The 26,319-nt window shown below is 35.4% G+C and overlaps 2 protein-coding genes across 3 annotated transcripts in view; one reads left to right on the forward strand and one right to left on the reverse strand.

Annotated features, from left to right (window-relative positions):
* trioa (trio Rho guanine nucleotide exchange factor a) overlaps nt 1-26,319 on the reverse strand; it is a 573,337-nt gene that overhangs the window by 395,338 nt on the left and 151,680 nt on the right. The gene's annotated exons all lie outside the window — the stretch shown is intronic.
* Nucleotides 1-26,319, forward strand: part of kcnq4 (potassium voltage-gated channel, KQT-like subfamily, member 4) — a 115,229-nt gene that overhangs the window by 75,445 nt on the left and 13,465 nt on the right. Inside the window, exons 8-11 of one of the 2 annotated variants that reach the window (XM_088651521.1) lie at nt 1,018-1,106; nt 5,960-6,082; nt 18,248-18,474; nt 20,582-20,681. In XM_088651521.1, the coding sequence (XP_088507647.1) occupies nt 1,018-1,106; nt 5,960-6,082; nt 18,248-18,474; nt 20,582-20,681 (539 nt within the window). Of the gene's footprint in view, nt 1-1,017; nt 1,120-5,959; nt 6,083-9,645; nt 9,703-18,247; nt 18,475-20,581; nt 20,682-26,319 lie in introns of those variants that run through there. The other variant, XM_087295999.2, reaches the window with a different exon arrangement.

A 26,319-nucleotide genomic window follows, 5' to 3' on the forward strand; every position in this document is an offset into this window, starting at 1 on the left:
TTTGATTCAATAGGTTTCAATTTGATTAATTTTTTTTTATTTGATTTACTAGCTCTTGATTTGATTCTCGATTTGATTTGATTCGCTAGTGCTTGATTTGATTCTTAATTTGATTTGATTCATGAGCTCTTAATTTGATTTGGTAGCTCTTGATTTGATAGCTCCTGATTTGATTTGATTTACTAGTGCTTGATTTGTTTCACTAGCTCTCGATTTGATTTAATTCTTGATTTGGTTTGATATGCTAGGGCTTGATTTGATTTGATTCCCTAGCTCTTGATTTGATTCCCCAGCTCTCGATTTGATTTGATTCTCGATTTGATTTGCGAATGGTTGATTTAATTTACTAGCTCTTGATTTGATTTGATTCTGTAGCTCTCAATTTCATCTAATTCTTGATTTGATTTGATTCACTAGCTCTTGATTTTATTTTATTTGCTAGTTCATAATTTGATTCACTAGTGCCTAATTAGATTCACTAGCTCTTGATTTGATTGGATTCACTAGTTCTAGATTTGTGTTGATTCTCAAATTTATTTGATTCACTAGGGCTTGAATTGATTTGATTCTTTATTTGATTTAATTCGCTAGTGCTTGATTTTATTTGATTTGGTTCACTAGCTGTCAATTTAATATGATTCACTAGCTCTCGATTTGATTAACTAGCTCTTGGTTTAATTCAGTAGCGCTTGATTTGATTTGATTCACTAGCTCTTAATTTGATTTGATTTTCTAGTGCTTGATTTGATTCACCAGTCATTGATTTGATTTACTAGCGCTTGATTTGATTCACCAGTGGTTAATTTTATTTGATTCTCTAGCTTTTAATGTGAATGAATTAAAACTAATACTGCTTTATAAACCCCTTAGGATACAGAATATAGAAAAAGAATCAATATGTAATCAACCTTTTAAAAAAAATCTATATGGTTGCCCAGCTTTAGTGTTGTGTACATGTACGTTTATGTGTGTGTGTGTCATCATATGTGTTGCTGTGTGGTGTTGTTTTTTTCCCAGGCTGCATGGCGTCTCTACTCAACAGATGCTCAGCACTCGTATCTCACAGCCACCTGGTATTTCTATGACAGTATGCTGCCGTCCTTCAGGTAAGTATGACCTGTAACCGAGCTTCTGTGCCCTGCAAGTAACTTCAAATCAAGGCCTTGTGTGTAACTGATACCACCGACAGGTTTTCAGGTCATGATTTCGTAAAGAAGGGCTTCACATTATCCTCAAACACTTCAGCATTAGTCAGTAAAACTTCATTCATAATATGGGTATAACACTTTACAATAAGGTTGCATTAGTTCATGAATTTACTAACATGAACAAACAAGAAACAATACATTTATTACAGTATTTGTTCATGAAAATACCAACATAGGCTCATTGTGAAAACGTAGCTCTATATACATTTCTGGAGATTGCTAATTATGTAGCCACAGGTATGTATGGCTGTGTTTTATCTTTAAAAACAATACTATCGGGTGCTATGACGCCATTCCTTTCCACGCTTACCATCTAACAGCTTATCTCCGTATGGAGGCTGTTCCGCTGTGACCAGTTTATTCAGTGGCTCGCTTTATATGTTCTGAGCTTTGCAATAATGAGAGGGGGGGGGGTCTTTTCACACCACCACCAGTGTGCAGCATCCACTTGGATGATGCGATGGCAGCCACAGGACAACGGCGCCAGTGCACTCACCACACACCTGCTATTGGGAAAGTGGAGAGACAGTGATAGAGCCGTTGGATGGGGATGATTGAGAGGCCATGATTGTAAGGGCCGATTGAGGGAATTTGTCCAGGACACCCGGGTTACACCCCTACTCTTTACGAGAAGTGCCATGGGATTTTTAATGACCACAGAGAGTCAGGACCTCGGTTTAACGTCTTATCTGAAAGACGGTGCCCACTGACAGTGTAGTGTCCCCTTCACTTTTACTTGGGCATTAGGACTCACACAGACCACAGGTTGAGCGCCCCCTGCTGGCCTGTCTAACACCACTTCCAACAGCAACCTAGCTTTCCCATGTGGTCTACCATCCAGGTACTGACCAGGCTTAGCCCTGCTTAGCGTCCATAAGTAACCGGTCTTGGGTCATTCAGTCAGTCAAACAGTCAGTTGACAGCGGCCTCTGGTGGATTTATGTGAGAAGAGCAGGTGTGAATAAGGCCCAATCCCAATTCTATATTTGTACCCCCTTCCACTTCCCAACATTAACATTATAGCAGACACTGTAAGAAGCCCATTTCCAGCCATTAGACTTCTCTGACAGGGGATTCAAGTATCTTAGAGTGTTAGAATGTTGTATGACTGCTGTACAGGAGTTATTATTATGGATTATAGATCGCAAATTTATTTAAAAGCATGATGGTAAAACAAGAACGTGGTTAAAAATATATTAAAACATGTGCTTGTTTGTAATAATGACAAAAATTATTAATTTGTGCACCTCCTTACCTCTGCGTGCAACTATTCTGCTGTTGTGGCTGGTGTATTCTGGGAAATTTTCTTATCCCTTGGTTTTGAGTGTGGTCCTGAAAAATCTTTGCTTGGATGGCTATCTACCACTTCCCCTTAGCCCTACGCCTTCAAGCTAAAGAAAATTGGGACACCCCTACCCCTTCACGTGAATGCGCATCGTGGAAGGGGAAGGGCAAATGGGTAGAATTGGCATTGGGCTCACACTCATGAGAAAAATTTGAGATCTCATAAAGCATACACAGCAGCCTCTGGTGAATTCGCGAAAACAAAAACTGTAAAAAAAATGTCTACTGGGTTGAATTTGGCGCTATCCAGAAATGTATATAGGGGTACATATCAAGAATGAGCCTGGGTTGGAAAATACACTTGTTCACTGTCCGTGTTAACTCACGGTGCATCCACTGATGTTAACAAGCAGGAATTAGGATGTTAATAACCCATTAGTACATGTTGAACTATGATTAAAAAATTCCATGTCGTTCATTCTTAGTTCATGTTAGTAAATACATTAACTAGCAAAACTAATGAAATCTTATTGTAAAGTGTGTCCACATTATGAATCTCTTGGCCTTAATTAGAGAGAGGTGCTTTGACCCAGAAATCATGATTTAATTCATAGTTATTTGTGTAGTTAAATGCTTTATTCATCTGCAACATTCATTTTTGCATGAAGTGATTTTTTATGAGTTGCCTAAGATTTCTGTTATTGTGGGATGAAAATGAGAAGGAATAGAAATTGGAGGCTTTATTTTTCTAGCCCCTGATTATTGTGAAACTGTGTGTATATTTTTTTAGTTAATACACATTTATTTGAATAAAATAATTTCATTAATAAAATGTAAATCCTTTGGTAACATGTCTGGAACAGTTTGAAATTTGGACAATTATTTGCAAAAAATTTAATTTAGTTACGGTGGCTCAGTGGTTAGCACTGTTGCCTCACTGCAAGAAGGTTGCTGCTTCAAGTCCCGACTGAGCCAGTAGGCATTTCTGTGTGGAGTTTGCATGTTTTCCCCATGTTGGCATGGGTTTCCTCCGGGTGCTCCAGTTTCCCCCACAGTCCAAACACATGCACTATAGGTGAATTGAAAAAACTAAATTGGCCATAGTATGTGAATGAGTGTGTATGGATGTTTCCCTGTACTGGGTTGCAGCTGGAAGGGCATTCGCTGTGTAAAACATATGCTGAATAAGTTGGCGGTTCATTCCGCTGTGTTGACGCCTGATAAATAAACAGTCTAAGCCAAAGGAAATAGAATGAATGAATTATTTAGGTATTTCTACATATTTGTAGATATAACACTAATAAAAAGTCCTTCAATAAGCTCTAAATAGTATGAAGATCATGTGTAGATAATCTGAAATCTGACAAACTAAAAACACCTTTTTGGCATTTCATTAGGTATGATATTTAATCATTTTTTCAATCATTATTTAATATTCAATCAATCAACTTTCTTAGTATTTCCGAATAGTCTTTTTATGTCATGTTTTTAATTCTTGATAATATTTAACATTTCTATTTTCACCTCAGTATTTTCATCCCACATGCATTCTTTTTTTGGGTGAATTCATTTGACTAATTATTGTTCATTTAAAATGACAGGGAAGTGTGTGATTCAGGACACAAATAACTGTAAAGTTATTCTTATGTAATAACTGAATTATCCCTGTCTTTTTAAAGTGTCTTGATTATCATTTTATCATTTTGTTTTTAAGTTCTTGAAGGGGTGTAACGGCACACAAAAAGAATATCAAAATATCACAAATGTCTAACAAAAAAGTACCAAACATTATTAGTTAACTTAGATGTAACATCTAACCCTCAAATTTAAAAGTGCAATAAACAAAACTTTTAAAATAAAAAAAAAAACATGATAAAATTTCTGCTCCATTGGGTTGATGGAATTCAACAGTTTACTCAGTGACTATCATAATTTTGTTCAGTATTACAGATGTAATAATTTAATACACTAAATGACTTTAATGAGATAATTGTAGTTGTACATGAAGTAAGGTGTTTTTACTGACATATTTCCACAATTGAAACCCTGGGTGATAATATGATATTTAAGATTCATTGATGTTTGGTGCTATAACTACTAGTAAAGATACTTATGTAAAGTAATTATGCACTCACTGCCATTTTAACTGCATTTATTGTTTGCATTTCCTGTAAAAATGAACAGAAATGCATGTATTTCATTAGCGCCTTTACAATGTATATTGTGTCAAAGCAGCTTAACATAGAAATTCTAGTAAATTGAAACTGGCAGTAGAAAAACAAAATCAGTCTTGGGCTTCAGTTTATTGAAATGAATATACAGTGCTGAGCATAACTGAGTACAACTCATTTTGAAAAGGAATATTTTTATCCATTTCTCAGTAAATATAGGTCATATGTTTTGCTGCATTTGAACAAAACTGATTTTTTATACATCTATATTTATTAAAATAATATTTCAGTCATCGAACATCTAGAAATAGAAAAATTATACATTTAAAATTATGCGAACATTAGGGAAAAAGTGAGTAAATTTTTTGTTTCCTTGATTTTTCCTGTTTTCAATTTTTAATTTAATATGTTTCCCTAACATATACAGTTGGAGACAGAATTATTAGCCCCCCTTTGAATTTTTTTTCTTTTTTAAAATATTTCCCAAATGATGTTTAACAGAGCAAGGACATTTTCACAGTATGTCTGATAATATTTTTTCTTCTGGAGAAAGTCTTAATTGTTTTATTTCGACTAGAATAAGAACAGTTTGTAATTTTTAAGCACCATTTTAAGGACAAAATTATTATCCCCTTTAAGCTACATTTATTTTGATTGTCTACAGAACAAACCGTCATTATACAATGACTTGCCTAATTACCCTAAACTGCCTAATTTACCTAATTAACCCAGTTAAACCTTTAAATATAATTTTAAGCTGTATAGAAGTGTCTTGAAAAATATCTAGTAAAATATTATTTACTGTCATCATGGCAAAGATAAATTAATCAGTTATTAGAAATGAATTATTAAAACTATTATATTCAGAAATGTGTTGAAAAAAATGTTCTCTCCGTTAAACAGAAATTGGGGACAAAAATAAACACGGGGGCTAATAATTCTGACTTCAATTGTACATTTGGGCTACTCATTTTTGGTCTGTTATTGTAAGTTATTTTGCTCCAGATTTGGCTTCAGTACTCTATAATCTATGCACAAATATAATATTTTAAAGCTTCCTATAGAAAGTATGAATGTAAATAAGAGATTTGTGAGGGGTGTACTCATACATGCTGAGCACTGTATATAAAACTACAAGTTTCAGATGAGGTTTTGCACATGCAGTGATTAAACACTCATAAACACTAAAGCAAAATCTGTGTGCAGTTACACCCCTAGTTTTTGATTTGTTTTGTTCCTTTTTTGTTTTGTTCCTTTATCATGTTTTGTTATTTTTATGTCTTGCTTGTGGGTCAGAGAACTGACATTACTGTTCAGTCACCTCCAACGGCAGCGTAGTACCAAGAAGGTTCTGCACAACTCCTACCACACCTTGCTGTCGGGGCTCCGGCCGTACAGCTCCCCCTACCTGGGGGACAGGTACGCCACTGAAACATATATTAGTTACAGTATAGTTAGAGTTACAGTTATCCAGCATTATCTGAACTGTTTAGAGGAGCCACACACATACCTGACATTCCAGTGAGCTGCCGCTAAGTCAGCTGCAGGAGTTTGACTGTTTGTGTTTTCCGCCTTTCTGTGTTTTTGCTTGTCTTGTGTTTTTGTGATGATACTAATACTGCACATCTATACTGGAGCACTGAAAGATGAGTCAGATATGAGAAATGATCTTTTATTTATGGTGGACCATTTAGAATTTTGAGGCTAAAATAGACTGTTTTGAATTGTTTATTGGAAATTATTAAAAAGGATTTTATTATACCTGTATTATTGATGCCTAAAAATAATATAATTATGAATTACACCTGTATAAAATGTATAGTTTTTCATATATACTGTTATATACAGTTGCTAAATATTTAGCCCTCCGGTAAAATTTTCATTGTTTTATCAATTTTGCCCAAGTGATGTTTGCAGTAACAGAACAAGGATTAGGTTATGTTATATTATATGTTATGTTAGGTTAGGTTAGGTTAGGTTAGGCTTAAATTATGTTAGGTTAGGTTATGTTGTTTGGTTAAGTTGTGTTGTGTTGTGTTGTGTTGTGTTGTGTTGTGTTGTGTTGTGTTGTGTTGTGTTGTGTTAGGTTACGTTAGGTTAGGTTATGTTATGTTATGTTTGGTTAAGTTGTGTTGTGTTGAGTTTGGTTATGTTAGGTAATGTTAGGTTTAGATTATGTTATGTTATGTATGTTATGTTATATGTTATGTTATGTTGTGTTGTGTTGTGTTGTGTTGTGTTAGGTTATGTTATGTTAGGTTTGGTAAGGTTATGTTATGTTAGGTTTAAATTATGTTATGTTAGGTTATGTTATGTTTGTTAAGTTGTGTTGTGTTGATTTTTTTATGTTAGGTTAGGTAATGTTAGGTTTAGATTATGTTATGTTAAGTTATGTTATGCTATGTTATGTTGTGTTGTGTTGTGTTGTGTTGTGTTGTGTTGTGTTGTGTTAGGTTATGTTATGTTCGAATTTGTTCTGTTCGGTTAGTTTAAGTTTGGTCATGGTATGTTAAGTTATGCTATGCTGTGTTTTGTTATGCTACATTTAGATTATGTTACTGTACGTTTCGTTATGTTACGTGACGTTATGTTGTGTTGTGTTGTGTTGTGTTGTGTTGTGTTGTGTTGTGTTGTGTTATGCTAGGTTTAGATTATGTTATGTTAGGTTAGGTCATGTTATGTTCGGTTAGTTTAAGTTTGGTCATGTTATATTATATTATATTATATTATATTTTATTATATTATATTATATTATATTATATTATATTATATTATATTATATTATATTATATTATATTATATTATTAACCTCTTAAAACTGAATAGTCTCTTTTAAACAACACCTTTTCATCTTTGAAAAAGATTAAAATTGTAAAGGAGGGCTCATAATTTTGTCTTTAACTGTATATATGATTATATAAAACCAATTGTTCTGACATAATGCACACACAGTTTTATACCTTGCAAAAATATATTATTGCATTGTCTAAATATTCATGTTACATTCACCAGCTATTGCCATGCAAAACGTTACTTTAATAGTGCCTGCTTTTAAGACTTACAAACCTAAAATCCTCATAGATGATCTCATATCTGATGCTTTTCTTTGGTGCAGTGGCTTTAGTGTGTGTACAGTATATGTGTATATGTGTGTGTTTGTGTTAATGTCTGTACACATTTGTGTGCAAGCATTATCTCTTTACCCGTTGACCTCTCAGTGTGTTCCAAACTTCACCTTCATCCCCCTTCATTCAACTTGTCCATTCTCCTCCTCTCCTCCTCCTCTCTCCACATCCCTCCATCCATTCACGTTTGCAGGAGGACTGACGCTCAGTGCAGGTTTGTGGTCAGTGGTTTTTGAGACCAATGGCAAGTGTCTATGGGCCGTGCTGTGTGTTTCCAGTTTGAGGTGCTTCTTGATTTAGAGTGATGATGATGATGATGAAATGAATCAGGTTTAAGATGTGCTGACGGTTCGGCTGCATTCAGATGCATTGAAATCCAATCGATTTTCCTTTAGTGATCTCCTCACATGCCAGTGTTCGCATGTCACCCTATTCCTGCTTGCATTTCACTCTACTTTTTTCCTAAATTAACTTTCATCCTTTAAGCTGCACTTGTTGTATCCTGTTCAACTGATCCTGGGCCAGTTTTTTCTTTTTAGCACCAAAAAAAAAAGAGCTGAAAGGCTGCAAGTGCTGATCCTGGAAGCTGTGTGTGTGTGTGTGTGTATGTGTGCGAGTGTTTATGCGCTCACTGACCCTTTTTCCAGATACACTTATTTCTCCAAGTAATACTAATTTACACTTTGTTTTTAAGTGCACATTATTGCCTGTAAGAAGTAGAAAGTCACTCAAAAAGGAACACAAAAGTAGAGATGAATAGCTTTATTAATAATAGATGTGAATTAGAGCCTTTCATTAGATTTTTTTAGCGGAGGAATGATAAAAGCATTGACAGCCAAACAGAATCTTTATACTGCAACATGTACAGATGAATCCAGAATTTACATACACTGTATAAAAAGGCACATAAACATTTAAAAAAGTCAGATGTTAATGTGACTAAACTTTTTCTCTTTTAGGTAAGTTAGGATTATCATATGTGTTTCTGTTCTGCTTAATAGCAGAATAATGAGAGAGATATTTTTTGAGAAATTATTATAACTTTTCTTGAAAGTCAAGTTTACATACAATAAGATTATTCTGCCTCTGAAAAAGCTCAGATAATGGTGTCAAGGTTTTGGAAGTTTCTGATTGGCTAATTAACAATATACAGTATTTATCTTACAGTATTTAACTTCTTGTGAGATTTAAATTTTATTTTTTTTAAGATAAGTCATCATATAATTTGAAGACAGTGAGGGGATTTTTTTATTTTGATATTTTTGCTAATTTTAAATCCACTGCCAGTCCTCATTGACTTCCATTGTATGTTGCAGAGCAGCTTAAACATTCTTCAAAACATCTTCTTTTGTGTTCCACAGTGGAAAATCAGACAAATTAGATTTAAATTTGAAATTTTGGATCAAATAATAGTTTTAAGCTGTAGTTCTGCTTTAAAGGGGCTGCATGTAGAATTTAGAAACTCTTTTCTCATTAGGCTGTTAAGTCAATGACACACTAAACGTACAATAGACTGATTCAGTGACCACCACATGTACTCACAGCGATGTTATTCTTCATTTTTTTATTATGACTGAATAGTTGGAAACAATCTTGCCACCAAGGGGTCTAAGGGCTTAAGGTTTTATTAAGACAATTGCACATTGGTAATGTAAAAGTGAATAATACACAAAGAAATATGACATACAGCCTCTTTAATTCACATTCGGTTTCTTAAATGAGCTTAATTTCACTGTAAGGAACTTTAAATTTTAAGCTTGCACTCTAAAAACAAGTGTAACACACGTGTCCTGGCACCTCCAACTAACCCTCACGACCCTTCACAAATCCCTCCCTCTGCCTTGTGTGTCTCTTCAGTCAGCTCATATCTAAAAAGAGGGGTTTCTTCCGGATTCATACTGGCAGTAAGCAGAGGTATCCATGTGTGATGTGCCTGCACACACTGGGCACGAAGCCTGAAACTCTCTGAGCTTTACTGATCCAGTGCAGCTCCACATTCATAGCAGAGGTGGAATGGTAAACTAAAATGATGCTTTGGTACACGTCTCAATTATTCTTCAATATAATTTTTTTTACAGAATAAAGAAAAACTTAACTTTTTAGTCTTTTTTTATTAACCAGCAATTGAGCATCTGTCATTATATTAATTAAATCATACAAAATATATTTAGGGATATATTATATTATACACTATATTTAGGATAAAAAGATATATCTTTATTAATACTGTAACTTATAACAAGACTATGCATGTTGTTAATTGTACATTATTTAAAAAAATAAAGGCTACAATAACCAACAGAGGCCTAATTATTACATTCAATTAGCATATATTTGTAGTAGTGCTTGGCAAAGATTTATCACATCCAAAATAAAAGTTTGTTTTGACACAATATATATGTGTGTGTGTGTGTGTGTGTGTGTGTGTGTGTGTGTGTGTGTGTGTGTGTGTGTGTGTGTGTGTGTGTGTGTGTGTGTGTGTGTGTGTGTTTGTGTGTGTGTGTGTGTATATTTAGTTATTATGTATATGCAATACACACAAATGCATAGAAAAAAACTATACAAAACTATTGTTACATAGATATTTAAATTTAATTTTAAACATTTTCACAAACATATGCATGCATGTGTGAATTTCTATACACATAAAAACATAAGCAGCACTCATTAAAGAAATTAAATTATGTCAAAACAAACTTTTATTTTGAATGTGATTAATCACAATTGTTGTCCTAAATTTCAGGTCAAAACTCCAAAAACTGCACACAAATTTAAAACTGCATATAAAGCAGTTTTTATATAATTTAGAAGTTATCAGACAGATGCCTGATAGCATTAAAAATAAGCATTTATTGTCTGATACAGATATGGCCACCAATATATGGGACCACAAAACTAGTAATAAGATACTATATATATATATATATATATATATATATATATATATATATATATATATATATATATATATATATATATATATATATATATATATATATATATATATATATATATTAGGGTTGGGCATCTAAGCTATAATGCCGATCCGATACGCATCTTGATACAAAGAATACGATCCGATATATTAGCGATACATTTGTGACATATTGCGATGCAACACGATACGATTCACACCCATATCACGATACGATGCGATATTTCAGCACTAACTAATTAGATCAAGTTTATGAGATGATGTGAAAGAGGATGCTGTGCCATTGAATGAGTTTGATTATTTATTAACCAAGCAAAACCAAGACTTTTTTTTACAAACTGGCTTTTCTCTCAGAGCCAGAGTGTCAGTTTACAGTAGAGGGCCATTTTAGAACATATAGCACATATTATTTATATATATACATATTATTTATTTATATATATATTATATATTAAAAAATATATATATATTTGCACTCTTTCAACATAAATAAATTTAGCATTGCACAACAAGAATTGTGATTTAACTTTTCAACTATGAAAACAAGTTTTACAAAGATATATTGTGCCACTGATTATTCAAAACTTAAGGTGGTGAACTAGCAGTGTTATGCTGCTTTGAAACATCACTGTCACTGTAAACAGGCTAATAAAAATATAACAAACCAGCAATCTTCTTGCTGTGAGGTGGTCAAACTACCAACTGTGCCACCGTGACACCCAATTATTTTTATCATTATTATTATTAATATTATTATTATTATAATTAAATAAAAATTAACAGGAGGAGGTGTTTAAAACCTTCGTTCTCCGTGACACTAGGCTGAATATCTTTGCAGATGAACAATGCAATAGCATTCGTTATTGGCGTAGAGCGAGCAGAACTGTTGCGCATGGAAAAAAAAAACTTGCAATGCTTTTCTCACCACTTTTGGAGCTGGTTGAAGCAGTGCGAAAGCCGGGGATGCAGAAACACTGGAAGATGCTTTCACAACAACACCGTGGCGCCGCTTCAAGTGAGATATCAGATTAGTCATACTGCCCGCGTATTTTACAGATGCGCGGCACATTTTGCAAATTGCATCTGTCCTGTCATGTCGTCCATCCTTAAATCCATAATGTTGCCATACTTTAGATTTAAAACTCAGTGGGGAATAAAATGTTTGTTTTGCTTCTCGCGCTTTCTGAGGGCGCTCCACTAGCTTCATCCGCACACCTGATACACTGAGTTGTAGTGTAAGTGTACACATCCGCAAATCCGTTGCTAAGGCTTACTTTATGTAGGTCGATTAAATTATGCGCCAAAAACAGGTTGACAACACTTGTTAATAAATAAAAAATACATTCTATATTAAAAATATAAGCTGTATCTCGGAAAAATCGATGCATCTCGCAAAAACCGATGCATCTCGATTTGCTTCCAAAATTTCATTCATCCTCTGCTGCTCTACCGATGCACTCGCATCGTGAACGCGCATAACCGCGTATCGATACATATCGGTTAATCTTCCCATCCCTAATATATATAAAGATAAGCTTTCCGCTGATGTATGGTTTGTTATGACAGGACAATTTTTGATCAAGATATTACAAAAAAGTCTGGAATCTTAAGGTTGCAAAAACATTTTCATTTGTCCAAATTAGGATTGTATTAATGCATATTACTAAAACAAATAAAATTTTTATACATTTACAGTTGGAGATTTTTTAACCAAAATATCTTCAAGAAACAAAATTGATTAATTAGTATTTCAAAGGTTTTTGGTATGGAAGAAAAATGGACCATTTTTAATACATTGATTAGAATTTTTGGCTATTTACACAATTTTATTTGTATTTTATTTTTATTTGTGCAATATTAAACTGGTTTTGTGGTCCCAAAATTTTTATTAAAATTATTATTAATAATTGGCAACGCAGTGGCGCAGTAGGTAGTGCTGTCGCCTCACAGCACTACTGGTTTGAACCTCGGCTCAGTTGGCATTTCTGTGTGGAGTTTGCATGTTCTCCCTGCGTTCGCGTGGGTTTCCTCCGGGTGCTCCTTTTGTCTGTAGTGTATGAGTGTGTGTGTGTGTGTGTGTGTGTGTGTGTGTGTGTGTGTGTGTGTGTGTGTGTGTGTGGATGTTTCCCAGAGATGGGTTGCGGCAGAAAGGGTATCCGCTGCATAAAAACATGCTGGATAAGTTGGCGGTTCATTCAGCTGTGGCGACCCTAGATTAATAAAGGGACTAAGCTGACAAGAAAATGAATGAATTAAATTATTATATATATTTTTCTTTTTCAAGTATTTCTAAATGATGTTTACCAGAGCAAGGAATTTGTCACATTATTTCCTATAATATTTTTCTTCTGGAGAAAGTCTTATTTGGTTTATTTTGTCTAGAATAAAAGCATTTTAATTCATTAAGGTTAATATTATTAGCCCCTTAAGCAATTGTTTATTGTCTACAGAACAAACCATTGTTATACAATGGCTTGCCTAATTACACTAGTTAAGCCTTTAAATGTCACTTTAAGCTGTATAGAAGTGTCCTAAAAATATCTTGTCAAATATTATTTACTGTCATCATGACAAAGATCAAATAAATCAGTTTCTAGAAATGAATTATTAAAATTATTATGCTTAGAAATGTGTTGAAAAAACTTTTAAAAAGAAATTGGGGGGGGAAAACAGGGGGCTAATAATTTAGGAGAGCTAATAATTCTGACTTCAACTGTATATAAATAAATGTGTACCAACACATCCTTTATTGATGGTCATCATGTCTGGGTTAAGGATATTGTTCATTACCTGTGAAGGCTGCACTTGCTCAATAACAGCTTAGTGATCTTCTCTTTAATCTGTGAGAGACTGATCAGAGAACAGAAAAATGTGCATCTCTTCTGAATGTACACAGATGAGGCCTGCATGTGCTCACGGGACAAACATAAACCATGTGCTCGTCTGTATAATCAATCACCTTTCTCCATGGTTTATGTCCGTTTTACTTGACGGTTGTTCTCAAGAAGCTAAATCATAAATGGGATGTAGCATTTGAATGCAGGAATATCAATACATTTTGGGGGGCAGAGATGTTAAGTATATTGTAAGGAAAGGCGTGCATGTGAGATTCATGTTTAGAGTCATCGTTACGTATTTCAGTGTGTTTAGGCATGTGTCAGCATGCTAAAAGTCATCTGGTGCATATTTGTGAGTTGCTCTGCGATAAATAAATGATAAGCATGAGGTTTGTGACCTCGACGTGCATGACATGAAACATTATTTTGGAGATTAGGATTGCAATTAGCACTGCAGAGATCATTTTAACGGCATGTCGTCATTTTAAAGAAAGTTATGGATTTAGTTTCATTACAATGTTTTTCCTTAAAAACACCTACATGAGCATGCTTGTGCATCGCTCTGTGGAGTATGTTGCTGCTCTTTTTTGATGTCATGCTACAGGTTAATACACCCTCACACCATATTCAGCGTAAAGAAATAGTTCATTCATAAATGCAAATTTCCTGTTAATTTACTCATCCACAGGTCATGCAAGATATAGGTGATTTTTTTCTCTTCAGTAGCAGATTAATGAAGATCTTGAGGTGAATCTTTGGTTGGTGATTCTTAGGGCAGTGAATGGTGAGGTTTTTAAGATTAAAAGTAATTACATAGTCCAAATCAACAGCCATGGCTCCCGATGACACACTGAGCTCTTGTGAAACGATGGCTCTTTGTAAGAAGTTAAACATTATTTCAAAAAGGTGTGCTCCACAGTGTCTTTAAGGCTTGCTTGTGTTTAAAAGATGCAAAGAAATTTGTGTTCATGCTTCATTTGTAGAAAATCATGTTATTTTTTTCATATATCGACTTTGATTATATACAGCTACTCAGCTAACATGTAAACGACTGTCATATTTCCTAGTTCCTCTGAAAGGTCAGCCCTCAAGAGGCTCTGATTGGTAAGCTAACATAATGTGGTGTGGTTCGCGGATTTGCTCCATGTCAAGCCCCCACAAGCACGCGCTTTTGTGCTGTGTAAACAGTCAAGTCAGAGCAGCTGTTAGCAGCGACAGCAGCCTGAATCAGACAGAAAAAATAAGAGCATACAGCCTAACCTCAAACATGCTCTCTAAAATAAAAACGATATATTTGGAATAAGCATGTGTAAGTAATATGAAACGTTCTCATATCTTTTGTGAGTTTGTAATTTGAGATGTAAAATACAGTGAACGTGTCCGCATGGAGAGACTCTGAAAGCAGCAGCATAGAGACACTGCAGCGCTGCTGAAGATTGTGGGTGTTTACAGCAGTTTGACTGGGAAATATGAATTTGTATCTAAATTGCTAGCAGGGCCAAACAGCATTTCCCATTGTTTACATCATAGTTTACGTCCTGTGATCAATTTTAACAAATAAAAATACAGGTTGTGGCTCACAATCCACAGCTTTGAGTTTTAACCAAAATCCAGCACTGAACTGGCAGAGATTCTGGAAGATGTCCTTTGTCAAATGCTAGAGCTATATATTTTTTATAATTCTCTGGAACATAACTTAAATTAAACTGTAAGCACTTCTCTCTTTGTGTCGTGTCCTTTGGAAGCCCAAATACATCAAAAGAACACGCTCTGTGGAAATAGCAGCGTTTAGACTGCATTTTAGCTTTCTCTGCTATAACCTTACATACAATTTTTTGTAGTCCCCAAAGTTCATTTGCTGTAGGATTTGCTGAGACAATTCTGTAAAAGCCAACGTCTCCCTTTGCATTGAACTTTGAGCGTCTTACATTCAGAGATGTTGTTTATGTTCACACAGCTACATTACACATCAACTAAAGTTTAAAATATGAAATTGTAGTGGACCACCCCTATAAATAATGTGTCGGTGATCTTTGGGTAAGAGATTCATGAGAATAAACAACAAAAATCAGTCTCGGAAAATGTGGTAAATAAATTAAAAGGTCTTTATTGACATGGCTATTCCTTAAAACTGCACCTAGGCATTTAGGCAAACATTTGCCTTTATCAGGGTAACAGTTTCACTGACCATGTCAATAAAGGCTTTTTAATATTTTTTCAACATTTTCCGAGTGGCCTGGACTGATTTTTGTTGATTATTTAGAATATCCTTAGCCTTTATCCATATCCTGGTCAAACAGATCTCGGCGCATGTGTAGTCTGATTGTACACTTAAAAATAATTTTGCATCTTGTTCAAACTTGAAAAAAAAAAGAGCTGAAACAACACAATTCTTGAGATTATTTTGGTACAACTTAATTGTTCTATGTTCACTTGCATTTTTTGAATAAACTTAAAGGATTTGTAAAGATTTGTAATAAATTGTGTGGAACCCTGCATTTTTAAAACATAGTCCAGTTGCTTTGATGACATATGTGTGAGAGCTGGTGACAAAATCACCAATATCTATCAGCCATTGGAGTTCAAGCAGACTTTTCATCATCAAAAGTGATCGGACTACAGTCGGACTACAGTCACACATGGGCCGAGATCTGTTTGACCAGGATTAAAGCTAATTACATTGTAAATAATGTTAAATTTTTTAAACAGACTGATTGTTTCACTTCACAAGACCTCAATGTTTCATCAGGAGGCATTGCTATTGATTTTGACTCATTGTTAGGTGTTTATTATTAATATAAGAAAGTCACCATTCACTGCTATTATATGAATCAACAAGGACTACAAATTGAACTCAAAATCTTCTTTAATGTTCTACTGAAGAAAAAAAAAAAAGTCACCTACATCTTAGAAGACCTGTGGGTGAGTAAATAACAGGAACTTTTCATTTTTGGGTGAACTATGTCTTTTAAGTCGTTGAGCCTGATATCTGCTAATGCTCTATTTAAATATTAATTCAACTGATTATATGTGCTCATACTAGATCTTTTAATTAAAAATTATGAAAATCTGTTTTCTGTCTTGAAATTACGTATGAATTAAGAAAGAAAACATAAAAAATAACTTCAACATATAATTAACTTTAATTTTTCTTGTTTTAAAGATTTTAGGACAATAGAGCACAACAGTTTACTCTCAGAAATATAAACTCCATTCATTTTCTCCTTAGGAAATTTTGTAACAAAAACTCAGTGAAGAATATTAAATTATATCATATTTAATGTTCACATCCCAACATTTATTATTAAACTGAAAAATCATTTAAAATAGGTGAAAAAACAAAATTGAAAAAATAATAACTAAATAAGCTTTAATTCACCAATGGTTTTACATATTAAAATAACACATTACATTGGATTTTAAATTACACCTAATTTAAAAGTCACCTTTTCATAACATTCCAGCTTGTTTAACTGTTAACATATTGCCTGATAGAGGAACAAATAAGAAAAAAAAATCTTTTGCTTTACATCTAAATGCATATGCTAATTTTTCAGAAGCAATATTATCAGACATCTCTATTGGAAAACGTATTTTAAAAGTCACTTTCAAAGACAGGAAAAGTGAATGGAAAATAATAATGGTACTCTATAATTAAATTTTTTTTTTAAAGTTTTTTTCTGCAGTGTTTCATTTGGAATTCTCTACAGTATTTTATAAAATATTTTTGTGATATTGTCTTAAATATTAAGACATCTTTCTCTAATTCTATGACATAATATGACATAGAACAGCATATATCCAACACAGGCTCGTTGTGAAATGTACCCCGTATACATTTCTTGAGAGCACTATTTATGTAGCCAGAGATGCGTATGGCTGTATTTCATCTTTCAAACGAACACTACGATGCTGCCAACGACTTTTGTTTTTAATTTCGCACTACTAGCAGACAACTAACGTCCATGTGTATGACTTTTCCGCTGTTACCAGATTGCCCAGTAGCTCGCAGCATACGGCAGCAGATTTAAGACGCAGAGCAGAGTTGACTGCGACAACGAGGTTTGAGTCTAGGGAAGACAGAAAGCAGGTGAAACAAAAGCTGAAAAAATAAAATAAACAATTAAATAACAGGGTGAAAACGTGGTAAGATTTGAAAACATGGTAAAAGTCAGGTAGCTTTTCTTTTTCTGAATTGCTTTTGAAAACCCTATCGGTTGGGAAGGGACGAAGTGTCGGTCAATCAGTCAGACAGCAGCCTCTGGTAGATTTACGCAAGAAGAGCAGGTGCGAATGGCACTATTAGAGATGTGAAAAAGCAAGCTCTGATGGATTCACGAAAGCAAAAACTGCAAAAAAAACTTACCTCCAGGGACAAATTTGGCACTCTCCAGAAGTGTACTCAGGGGTACATATCCATAATGAGCCCGGGTTGCATACTGTATATCCTTGATTTTCATTTTTCCCTCTTTGTGCTGTCAGTCTATTAACCTTACCTCCTGTTGACAAGTGCTTGTTTCTTTACCCTTTTGTCTGTTTGTCTCAGCCAGTGTGTCCTCTACATATAAGCAAACAGTCTCTAAAAAGCTATATTGCATTATAGAACAACTGAAATGAACAGCAGTGATGAGAAGAATTATTTATTTGCACGTTTGTCACCAAATCATTGCTGTAACTCTCTCTGCAGTGGGAAGATGGGCTTTCGTGACCGCATTAGGATGAATAATTCTCGCTCCTCTCAGGCCATCCGGAGCAAGGCTTCTCCTTTACCTCCAGGTAACGTGCGGTGTTCACCCAGCACTGAGAACGTCCCAGAAGCCACCAGCCCTGGGAAAGTGCAGAAAAGCTGGAGCTTCAATGACCGAACACGTTTTCGCACATCTCTGCGCCTCAAACCACGACCCGCTGCAGACAGTGAGTGAATCTGTTCACAATTACAGCACATCATCTACCTGTTTGTTATATTTTTAATGCTTTGTATGCTTATTAAGTCTCATTGAGTTTTTTTTTTTTTACAACGCCATTACTGACAATAAAATACGCATTACTGTAATTAAGAACACTGAAGTGGTTTTCATGCGAGCAGCGTCTCTCTTAGACATCTCTTTCTGTAGGTGTAGGTGTGTGTCTCTCTGTGTGTGTGTGTGTGTGTGTGTGTTCAGGGCTGAGGTGAGAAACTTAACCAACCAGTGATGATGATTGGTGTGTCTGTGAAGGTATTGTAACTGAGAAGGTGATGATTGGCTTAGATTGCACTTCCATCCTTCGCCAATCAGAGGCAGAATATAGCGGGTGTTTACCCACAAGCACGTGCACAGTCAGTGGCTTGTGGAAACGACCAGGAATCAGAACAATGGCAAATCCAACAAGTTGAAAGGTAGTGTTTGTAAAATGAAAATATAAACACTACTTGGATTAATGAAGGGACTATGTCGGAAGGAAAATAAATGAATGAATTAACTTTTCCCTTATTGAGGTGAAAGGCGAGAATGTTTATGTATTGTGCAACTTATGGCCTGGAAATAAGAGTGTCTCTGCATCAATGACAAGCAATTTTAATCTAATGAAGCGCCTCAAATCATCACATGCCGCCACAAAATTTGTGGCTACGCAACATGAGCTAACAATAGCTCTGCTACCAAAGGAGGAGACGAAGCCATGATGTCAAAATAAATATAACTTATTTTTTCTCCACCGCAAACACTTATTACTCAGACAGAATTAAACAAAGTATCTAAATATTAGTGGTGTGCCATTATCGCCGTTGATCTAGACTCAAAGTTGGGTTGGGAGCTGGGTCTATTCTACGCAAGCTATGATGACTTTCACCTTGATATTTTATCAGGGATCTACTGCATACCTGACGGGTGAGTGCCCTTCTGAATTAAATCAGCTGGATGCCCTTCTGGATCTTTCACTTACTTCGAAGACACTACTGACTACGCTTACATAGACATCTGTAATCTAGTTATTTGCATAGTTATTATAATCTAGTGTATGTGTGTGTGTGTGTGTGTGTGTGTGTGTGTGTGTGTGTGTGTGTGTGTGTGTGTGTGGTGCTTTACTGTGTGGGTCTTGTTGGAAAATATGTGAAAAGTCCTACATGACGGTAATAGTTTGATTGCAGTGTTTATTTCAATAGTGCCACTAATAACTGCATACTCCACATCTTAATTCCATTTCTGTGTAGTTTAGTTATGACTTTAGTTGGCTTTTAGTTAGCTTATGTAGGCCCACAGTTCAAAATTGAGTTAGTAAACACAAGTGCATCTTATTGAACATCATTTATTTTCATCACCAATTATCATAGTAGAACAGTTTCTCAAGCAGTTTGTGATGCATTTTGGAAACAGGAGATGTGCCCCTGGTCTAATGCGCCACCTGGCTTGAGAAACCCATATTCAAAGATTTACTTTCTGTAATTGTTTGGGTAGCACACATATTCTGAATGCCTTTGGCAGAATTCAAATGAGCCATTTTAATTTAGATTTATTTCAAGATTTTAGTGAGATTAATCTAGATTAAAAAATGAATCTATGCCCACCTTTATAAATATTAGTTGAGGACATGCTGCTATTGTTTTTTACATTGTCCGACAACAACATTAAAATAGTGTAGATTAGTGTACAATTTATTAGATTTTTTTTAAGTAATGCAATAGTTACTTTCCCTGGTAATTAGTTACTTAATATATATTTATATAATAAAAATATTATACTTTTATAATTATTATAACAAAACTTGGAGCCACAGATTTTTTTTAATGCATTATGAGGGTTAATATTTTCCCAAAAACTTTACTACATTTTCCATCTTGAGGATTTTTTCTTCATAATTAAAAAAACAGATTCAAAATAGAAAGCTTTTGCATCGTTACAAAGGTCTTTACTGTCATTTTGGATCAGTTTAATCCATCCTTGTTTAAAAAAAGCATCAATTCTTCTGTATGAAAACATACACCAGCCTCAGTCTTCTGAACAGCAGTGGATGTTTGTGATTATTATGTCTTGTTCTCTGCCAGTGGAGGGAGTCGGAGAAGAGCACACTGAGGACAAATCTTACTGTGACGTGGCCATGGAGGATGTGATTCCCGCAGTGAAGACCCTGATTCGAGCGGTTCGGTGAGTCCTAAAGCTCCCTCTCAGATAATGTCACCATGCACACATCAGTGTGAACTAACGCTCGCTCTTTTGCAAAAAAAAAAGAGACCTCACTATAGAATCTGCACCGTCAGCCGTGACCTTTTCACTGTGTGGTTATTACATCAGTTGACCGTTATGGAGACAAAGAGGGGTTAGACTCATAGAGGACATGGCAACCTCACTACTTCTTGCTTAAACAGGCAGAAAGTAATACAAGATGTGCTAAAAATACGGTCAAGTTCTTGCTGAGAGTTGTTGAGCAGCTGCTCTCTGATTGGTTGAGAACAGCTTGTGTGATGCTTTAAAAAACCCTGCATTTAAAAATAAATATACAAAATGAAAATGTACATGTCACAGTGTAAAACCCGACACTGTGACTGACTGACATACACACATCACAATACACTCATACATAAAATACATACACTTACCGGTTTTCATTCCTCAGCACCAAACCTGTTTACACTCCAAACAAAAACATTTAGGCAGTCAGTGATAAAAATCACTGTTCTGTTGTTTATATTGGTTATTTGTTGTGTTGTATTTTGAGTTTTGTATGCATATTTACGGTTCTTTAACACCTAGGGCTCTATTTTGATTATTTTTGCAGTTAGGGCATGTCAGAATCCACTTTTGCTAATTTAAGGACGGAAACATCCGCTTTGCGTCATGGCGCATGGTCTAAAAGGGTTGAGCTTATTTTCTTAATGAGTTATTGGTGTGCTTTGAGAATAAACCAATCAGAGTCTCATCTCCCATCCCCTTTAAGAGTCAGTTGCGTTGCACCCCTAATGCGTTGGCTATTTACATGGTGGACTTAGTAAGTGGAAAAACTGAGCATTTCATTAGAGAGAAAACAGTTAAACAGAGCATCTGCAGCGCGAGAATGAGAGATAAGGCCTCATCATTATCTACTTTCACTTTCGCTCTCGTCGATAGGGAAACCTTGTACACACAGACATTAATTAGCCTATAAATAATTAATTTAGTTTGTTAAGCGCAAATATTTGTTTTTAAATCTATTTATAAATTCAGTTCTAATTTACGAATAAATAAACAATAATAACGAAGTATGGTCAAAAAACTGAGTTATATCCAAATACACATGCTGTGCCCCATAGGGTCTAAAACCTGACAGGTGGGCAAATCTAAGCTTTTTTTTTTTTTTTTTTAAACAAATATAAATATGCATATAATACATAATACTGCTAATAATGATACTATTATACAAAAGCAAATTGTTATGAATAAATTGAAAAAGCTGATGAAGAGATGAAGAAGGCATGAAAGTTTGTTTTTTATATTTATGTAGGCTAGAAAATAATGTTTTGTAATATTTAATCCTTTATATATTTATCCTATAGGCTATATATCCTTATATGACATATATATATATATATATACCCTTAATATTTTAATTCTTTTTCATATGTAAAGATATTTGCGTATTGCTGTACACCCTGTTTGTATTAAGCAATGTGTTAGCGAGGCGCACAACTAACGCGCTCTGCGCTGGACAAAAGACCAGCTTTGATCAGATCTATTTGAACCTTCTATTTAAGTTCCTCAAAATAGCAACGCGCCAGCAATGCGCCTCAACACGCCTTCTCTTTTAGACCAGAACGCCTATGAGCGCACATATGAGCGCAAATGCATTTGCTATTTAAACAGCGTGGTGCAAAACATCAAAACGACTCTTGCGCCAAGCTGAAACTAGCAAACAACAATTGCGTCGCGCCTTGCTCCGCATTGCTCCGGGTGTATGATAGGGCCCCTAGACTTTTGTTTCAGAACCTGTCTCGTTTGTCTAGTTAGCGCAGTTCGTTGGCATATGTGAATCCAGCAATCGTGCTCGGATCCACGCCAAAACAATCGTAGAAGCAGTTTTAACATGAAGTGACACAACATCTGACATACAGATGCCACTGGCACATGCCACTGAGTGTAGTGACACTTCCGGAGGCATGTCCAGTTTTCACTGTCATGTGTCACTCGGTGGTGGCATGTGTAGTGTCCTGTGTCACTCAGAGTGTCGTGCTGCATGTTGCTGCAGTGACATGTGGCCCGGATTGGATAATCGGGAGGACCTAGAGAATTCCCGGTGGGCCGGTCCGTTTTTTGGCCGCGAGGCCCAGTGTCCCTAGCTGCTTGCACTCTCAGCAGTCGCACTTTTTTCATTTATTTATTTGGACCATAGCTTCTAGAGATGCGCGGATGGGCTATTATTTCATCCGCAACCGCATGACAAAATTCATCATCCGTCCGCCATCCATCCGCACTAACATTTTTGACCAATTTTTAAAACCGCACCCGCCCGCCATCTGCTGATTGGGCTCTTTATTTGAATGGCTTATTCCTTTTTATTATTAAATGAATGTTTCTTTATTGATCATTATAGAATAGAGAATGACTTTAATGTAGACATGCAGTTAATGCAAACGTGCAAGTCATTAATTGACGACACTTTGAAGTGACGCTAAAGATACGAGGACGTGTCTTTTCACTTGATTCGATTCCTCGGTCCTTGAGTCTTTTCCTTGCGTCCTTCCCTCCTACCGTTATCCCGGTGGGGTGGAAACACGGGAAAGAAAGCAAGGAAAGGAAATGAGGATGGACAAATAAGAAATGAGAAGCACCCGAGCTCACAGAATATCAGCAGTGAACTCCGTCTCTAATCGGCGCACAGGGACAAAAATAAATAAATAGCCTAAATTAAACGCACTGTACTATACAACTTTTTTTATTGTAGTCTAATAGAAAACGCATTGACACATCATTTCAACATGCTGCTATTTAGCCTACTACTAAATGCCTATTTCACTTTATTTTTTAGTAAATAGATAGAATAATAAGTCATTTACATTATAGCCTAATAATGTTTACATTTTGTAGTTGTCCATAGCAACCCCAAAAACGTACCTGCTTGCCTTCCACATCTAATTAATGGGCACAGTTTTTCGACTATTTTTATTTATTTATTTATTTTTTATTTTTTGCTGTGGATGTTATTGAGCTTGTAGAAATCGGAAACAACACCAGTTCTGCGACACAGATGAACCTTTATTTATATCTCTATCAGACAATACCTATTTTATATGCCAAAAGAAACAACAGGCAGTAAAAAAATATTAACATAAATATCTTAATGTAGGCATAGGCTATAGTCGCATGCTTTGGCAAACAGTTGAAAAAAGTTTGAATAAAAACGTCATATCGTGCCTAAACCTTGTAGGCTCAGTCACCCCCACAATTAGAAATTAAATTAGAAAAACAGATATGCCATCCCTCTTTGAGCGAACATAAAGTCTGACCAGGCTAAAGTGCATGTATGACAAGTGCCCCAATAACCCATGGAGGATCATCCCCATTCCCCTCAAACTTAACGAAACTTAAAACCTCAAGCATAACGAAATACTACGCCATTAAAGTTGCGACAAAGAAATTCTGGCAAAATAACCTTAGCCTCGGAACGTAAAAGCGAGGCCAACATGTCTAGAATAGAATAGGCTAAACCAATATGAACGTAAAATTATCAGCTGACCGAACTCAAAAGTTTATATTGAACATATGTGTAGCCTAAATAACATAGGCTAATTGGTTTAATATGCCTGACTTTAGGTCTAGTTTGATTTTTTCTTGGCACAATGCAGGAATAAAATAGCATCTGTGTCAGGATTCAGACGGGAGCGCCTGCATCCTGCATAGCCACTATAATGCGCCCTGCTGCACTGAAGGAGCGCTCGCTCGCAGCACTTGTTGCTGAAATGCGAATTCTCTTGGAAAGGTGCTGTAGTCGTGGGAATGCCTGGCCTTATTTCTCCCAAAAGGAAAGTAGATTTTCCTCTGCTGATCCGTCTATACAGAAGTTTGTAGAGGAATACTTCTGTACACTTCATCCAGAATTAGTGTATCCGATTCCTCCTCCCATTCTGTGAAGTCAGTCCTAGGCTTTTTTGTTGGTGCGCCAGCTATGCCTATAAAAACAGTACAACCGCCCGCCACCCGCCCGAATTTAATTAAAATATTATTTTTTCGTAATGTCATCCGCCCGATCCGCGGTTTATCCGCGGAGTCCGCGGCTATAACCGCCAACCGCGCATCTCTAATAGCTTCACTCTTTTTATTTATTATTTTGCCCGCTCTTTTTATTTATTTTCTCAAAGCCCCATGAACAAAATGCAGCCTGCAGGATAATGATGACGTAACTGTCATTCCACCCCAAACAGCAGCACCTTAGTGAATATAAGAATTTGATTAATTAATATTGATGAATATTACACCTGCTCAATGAAAATCAGATGTTTCTCTAATTTGTTTCATTAATAAAGCTGACATGACTTGATCAGAAATCTTAAAAGGGGAAAAATGGTTAAGCCATCAATCGAAAAAGAGTAAGAGTCTTGCAGATAGCAGTGCAATACTTATGTTTTATTCCAAACGCTTCAGGTATAACAGCGCCACTGTGGTCCAGTGGTCAGCACGTTGCATTACAACGCCTAGCATCTGAGTTCGAACCTGACACGAGTCTTTTTTTTTTTTTCATTTTTATTGTTAAGACGTATAATACTGTTTGAGTTACTAATATTGGTGTACATATTTTATTTTTATTTTGTTGTGTGACCACCGTTACAAAGGACTGGATAGCTATAAAGAATTTAGACCAGAATATATATTCAGATATTGCACTGAGGTGGGCCGGTCTAAGGCCTGAAACTCCAGGGCTGAAAAGGAGTCCCACTCCGGCCCTGAGTGACATCGACACCCGCCGAAGCTTAATGACACTAATCAACACGAGCAAAACCATATTTAATCATTACGCGACCTATAACAGGATTTATTGCGTCGCAAGTTAGTTTATATGCTGGACTACTCCATGATGTTTTCATTTAAAAGTATTTATTTTATGTATTCATAGTTATACTTCCGGTATTTATTGCTACTATATGTAATATTTAGTCATTTGACAGTACATGTCAGTGGATATCAAATTTATTGTGACATGCTGATCTGCTGTGCTGTATATTATTGCACTGTGGCGTTCCCTTGTTGACTTCTTCATGTTTGTTAATTCATTAATTTATTTTATTATTTATTTATTTTCATTTCAAGGTATTTTAAATAATATGCTTTATAAAGTTATTTTAAAATAAAGTTAGAATAAATGCATGTTGTAAATACATAACATATATGCATGTAAGATAATAGGTGTCATTTGCCTTATCATTTTTTAAAGTGACATTATTTCTGACAAAAAAGGGTTTACAAATTGCCTAATTTTGATCTTTATTGTAAAAGAAACAGTTTGAGGACGTTTCTGTTTTCAAGATTTAAAGAACTCAAAACACCAGAAGAATCCCTCTTAATGTGATAAAAGTGTGTGAACGCTCATGTTTGCGCTGGTAAATGTTTTACATCTTCTTCTCCTGCTGTTGACCAGTGGTTCAGCGCAGGATCAGGTTTCTTTGGCTGAACAGATTGTGAAAGCAGAGCTCCAGGTGTGTTCAGACTCACAGGTGCATCGTTTCCTGTTATCTGGGCGAGAGATTCTGTGTTTTACATAAGAGCCCTTCGATAAGATTGATGTCTTTAAGGAACAGGCAAATTTTAGCTTCACTGC

The sequence above is a fragment of the Danio rerio genome, chromosome 19 (genome assembly GCF_052040795.2).
Source record: "Danio rerio strain M-AB ecotype USA chromosome 19, GRCz13ab, whole genome shotgun sequence".
Lineage (NCBI taxonomy): Eukaryota > Metazoa > Chordata > Actinopteri > Cypriniformes > Danionidae > Danio > Danio rerio.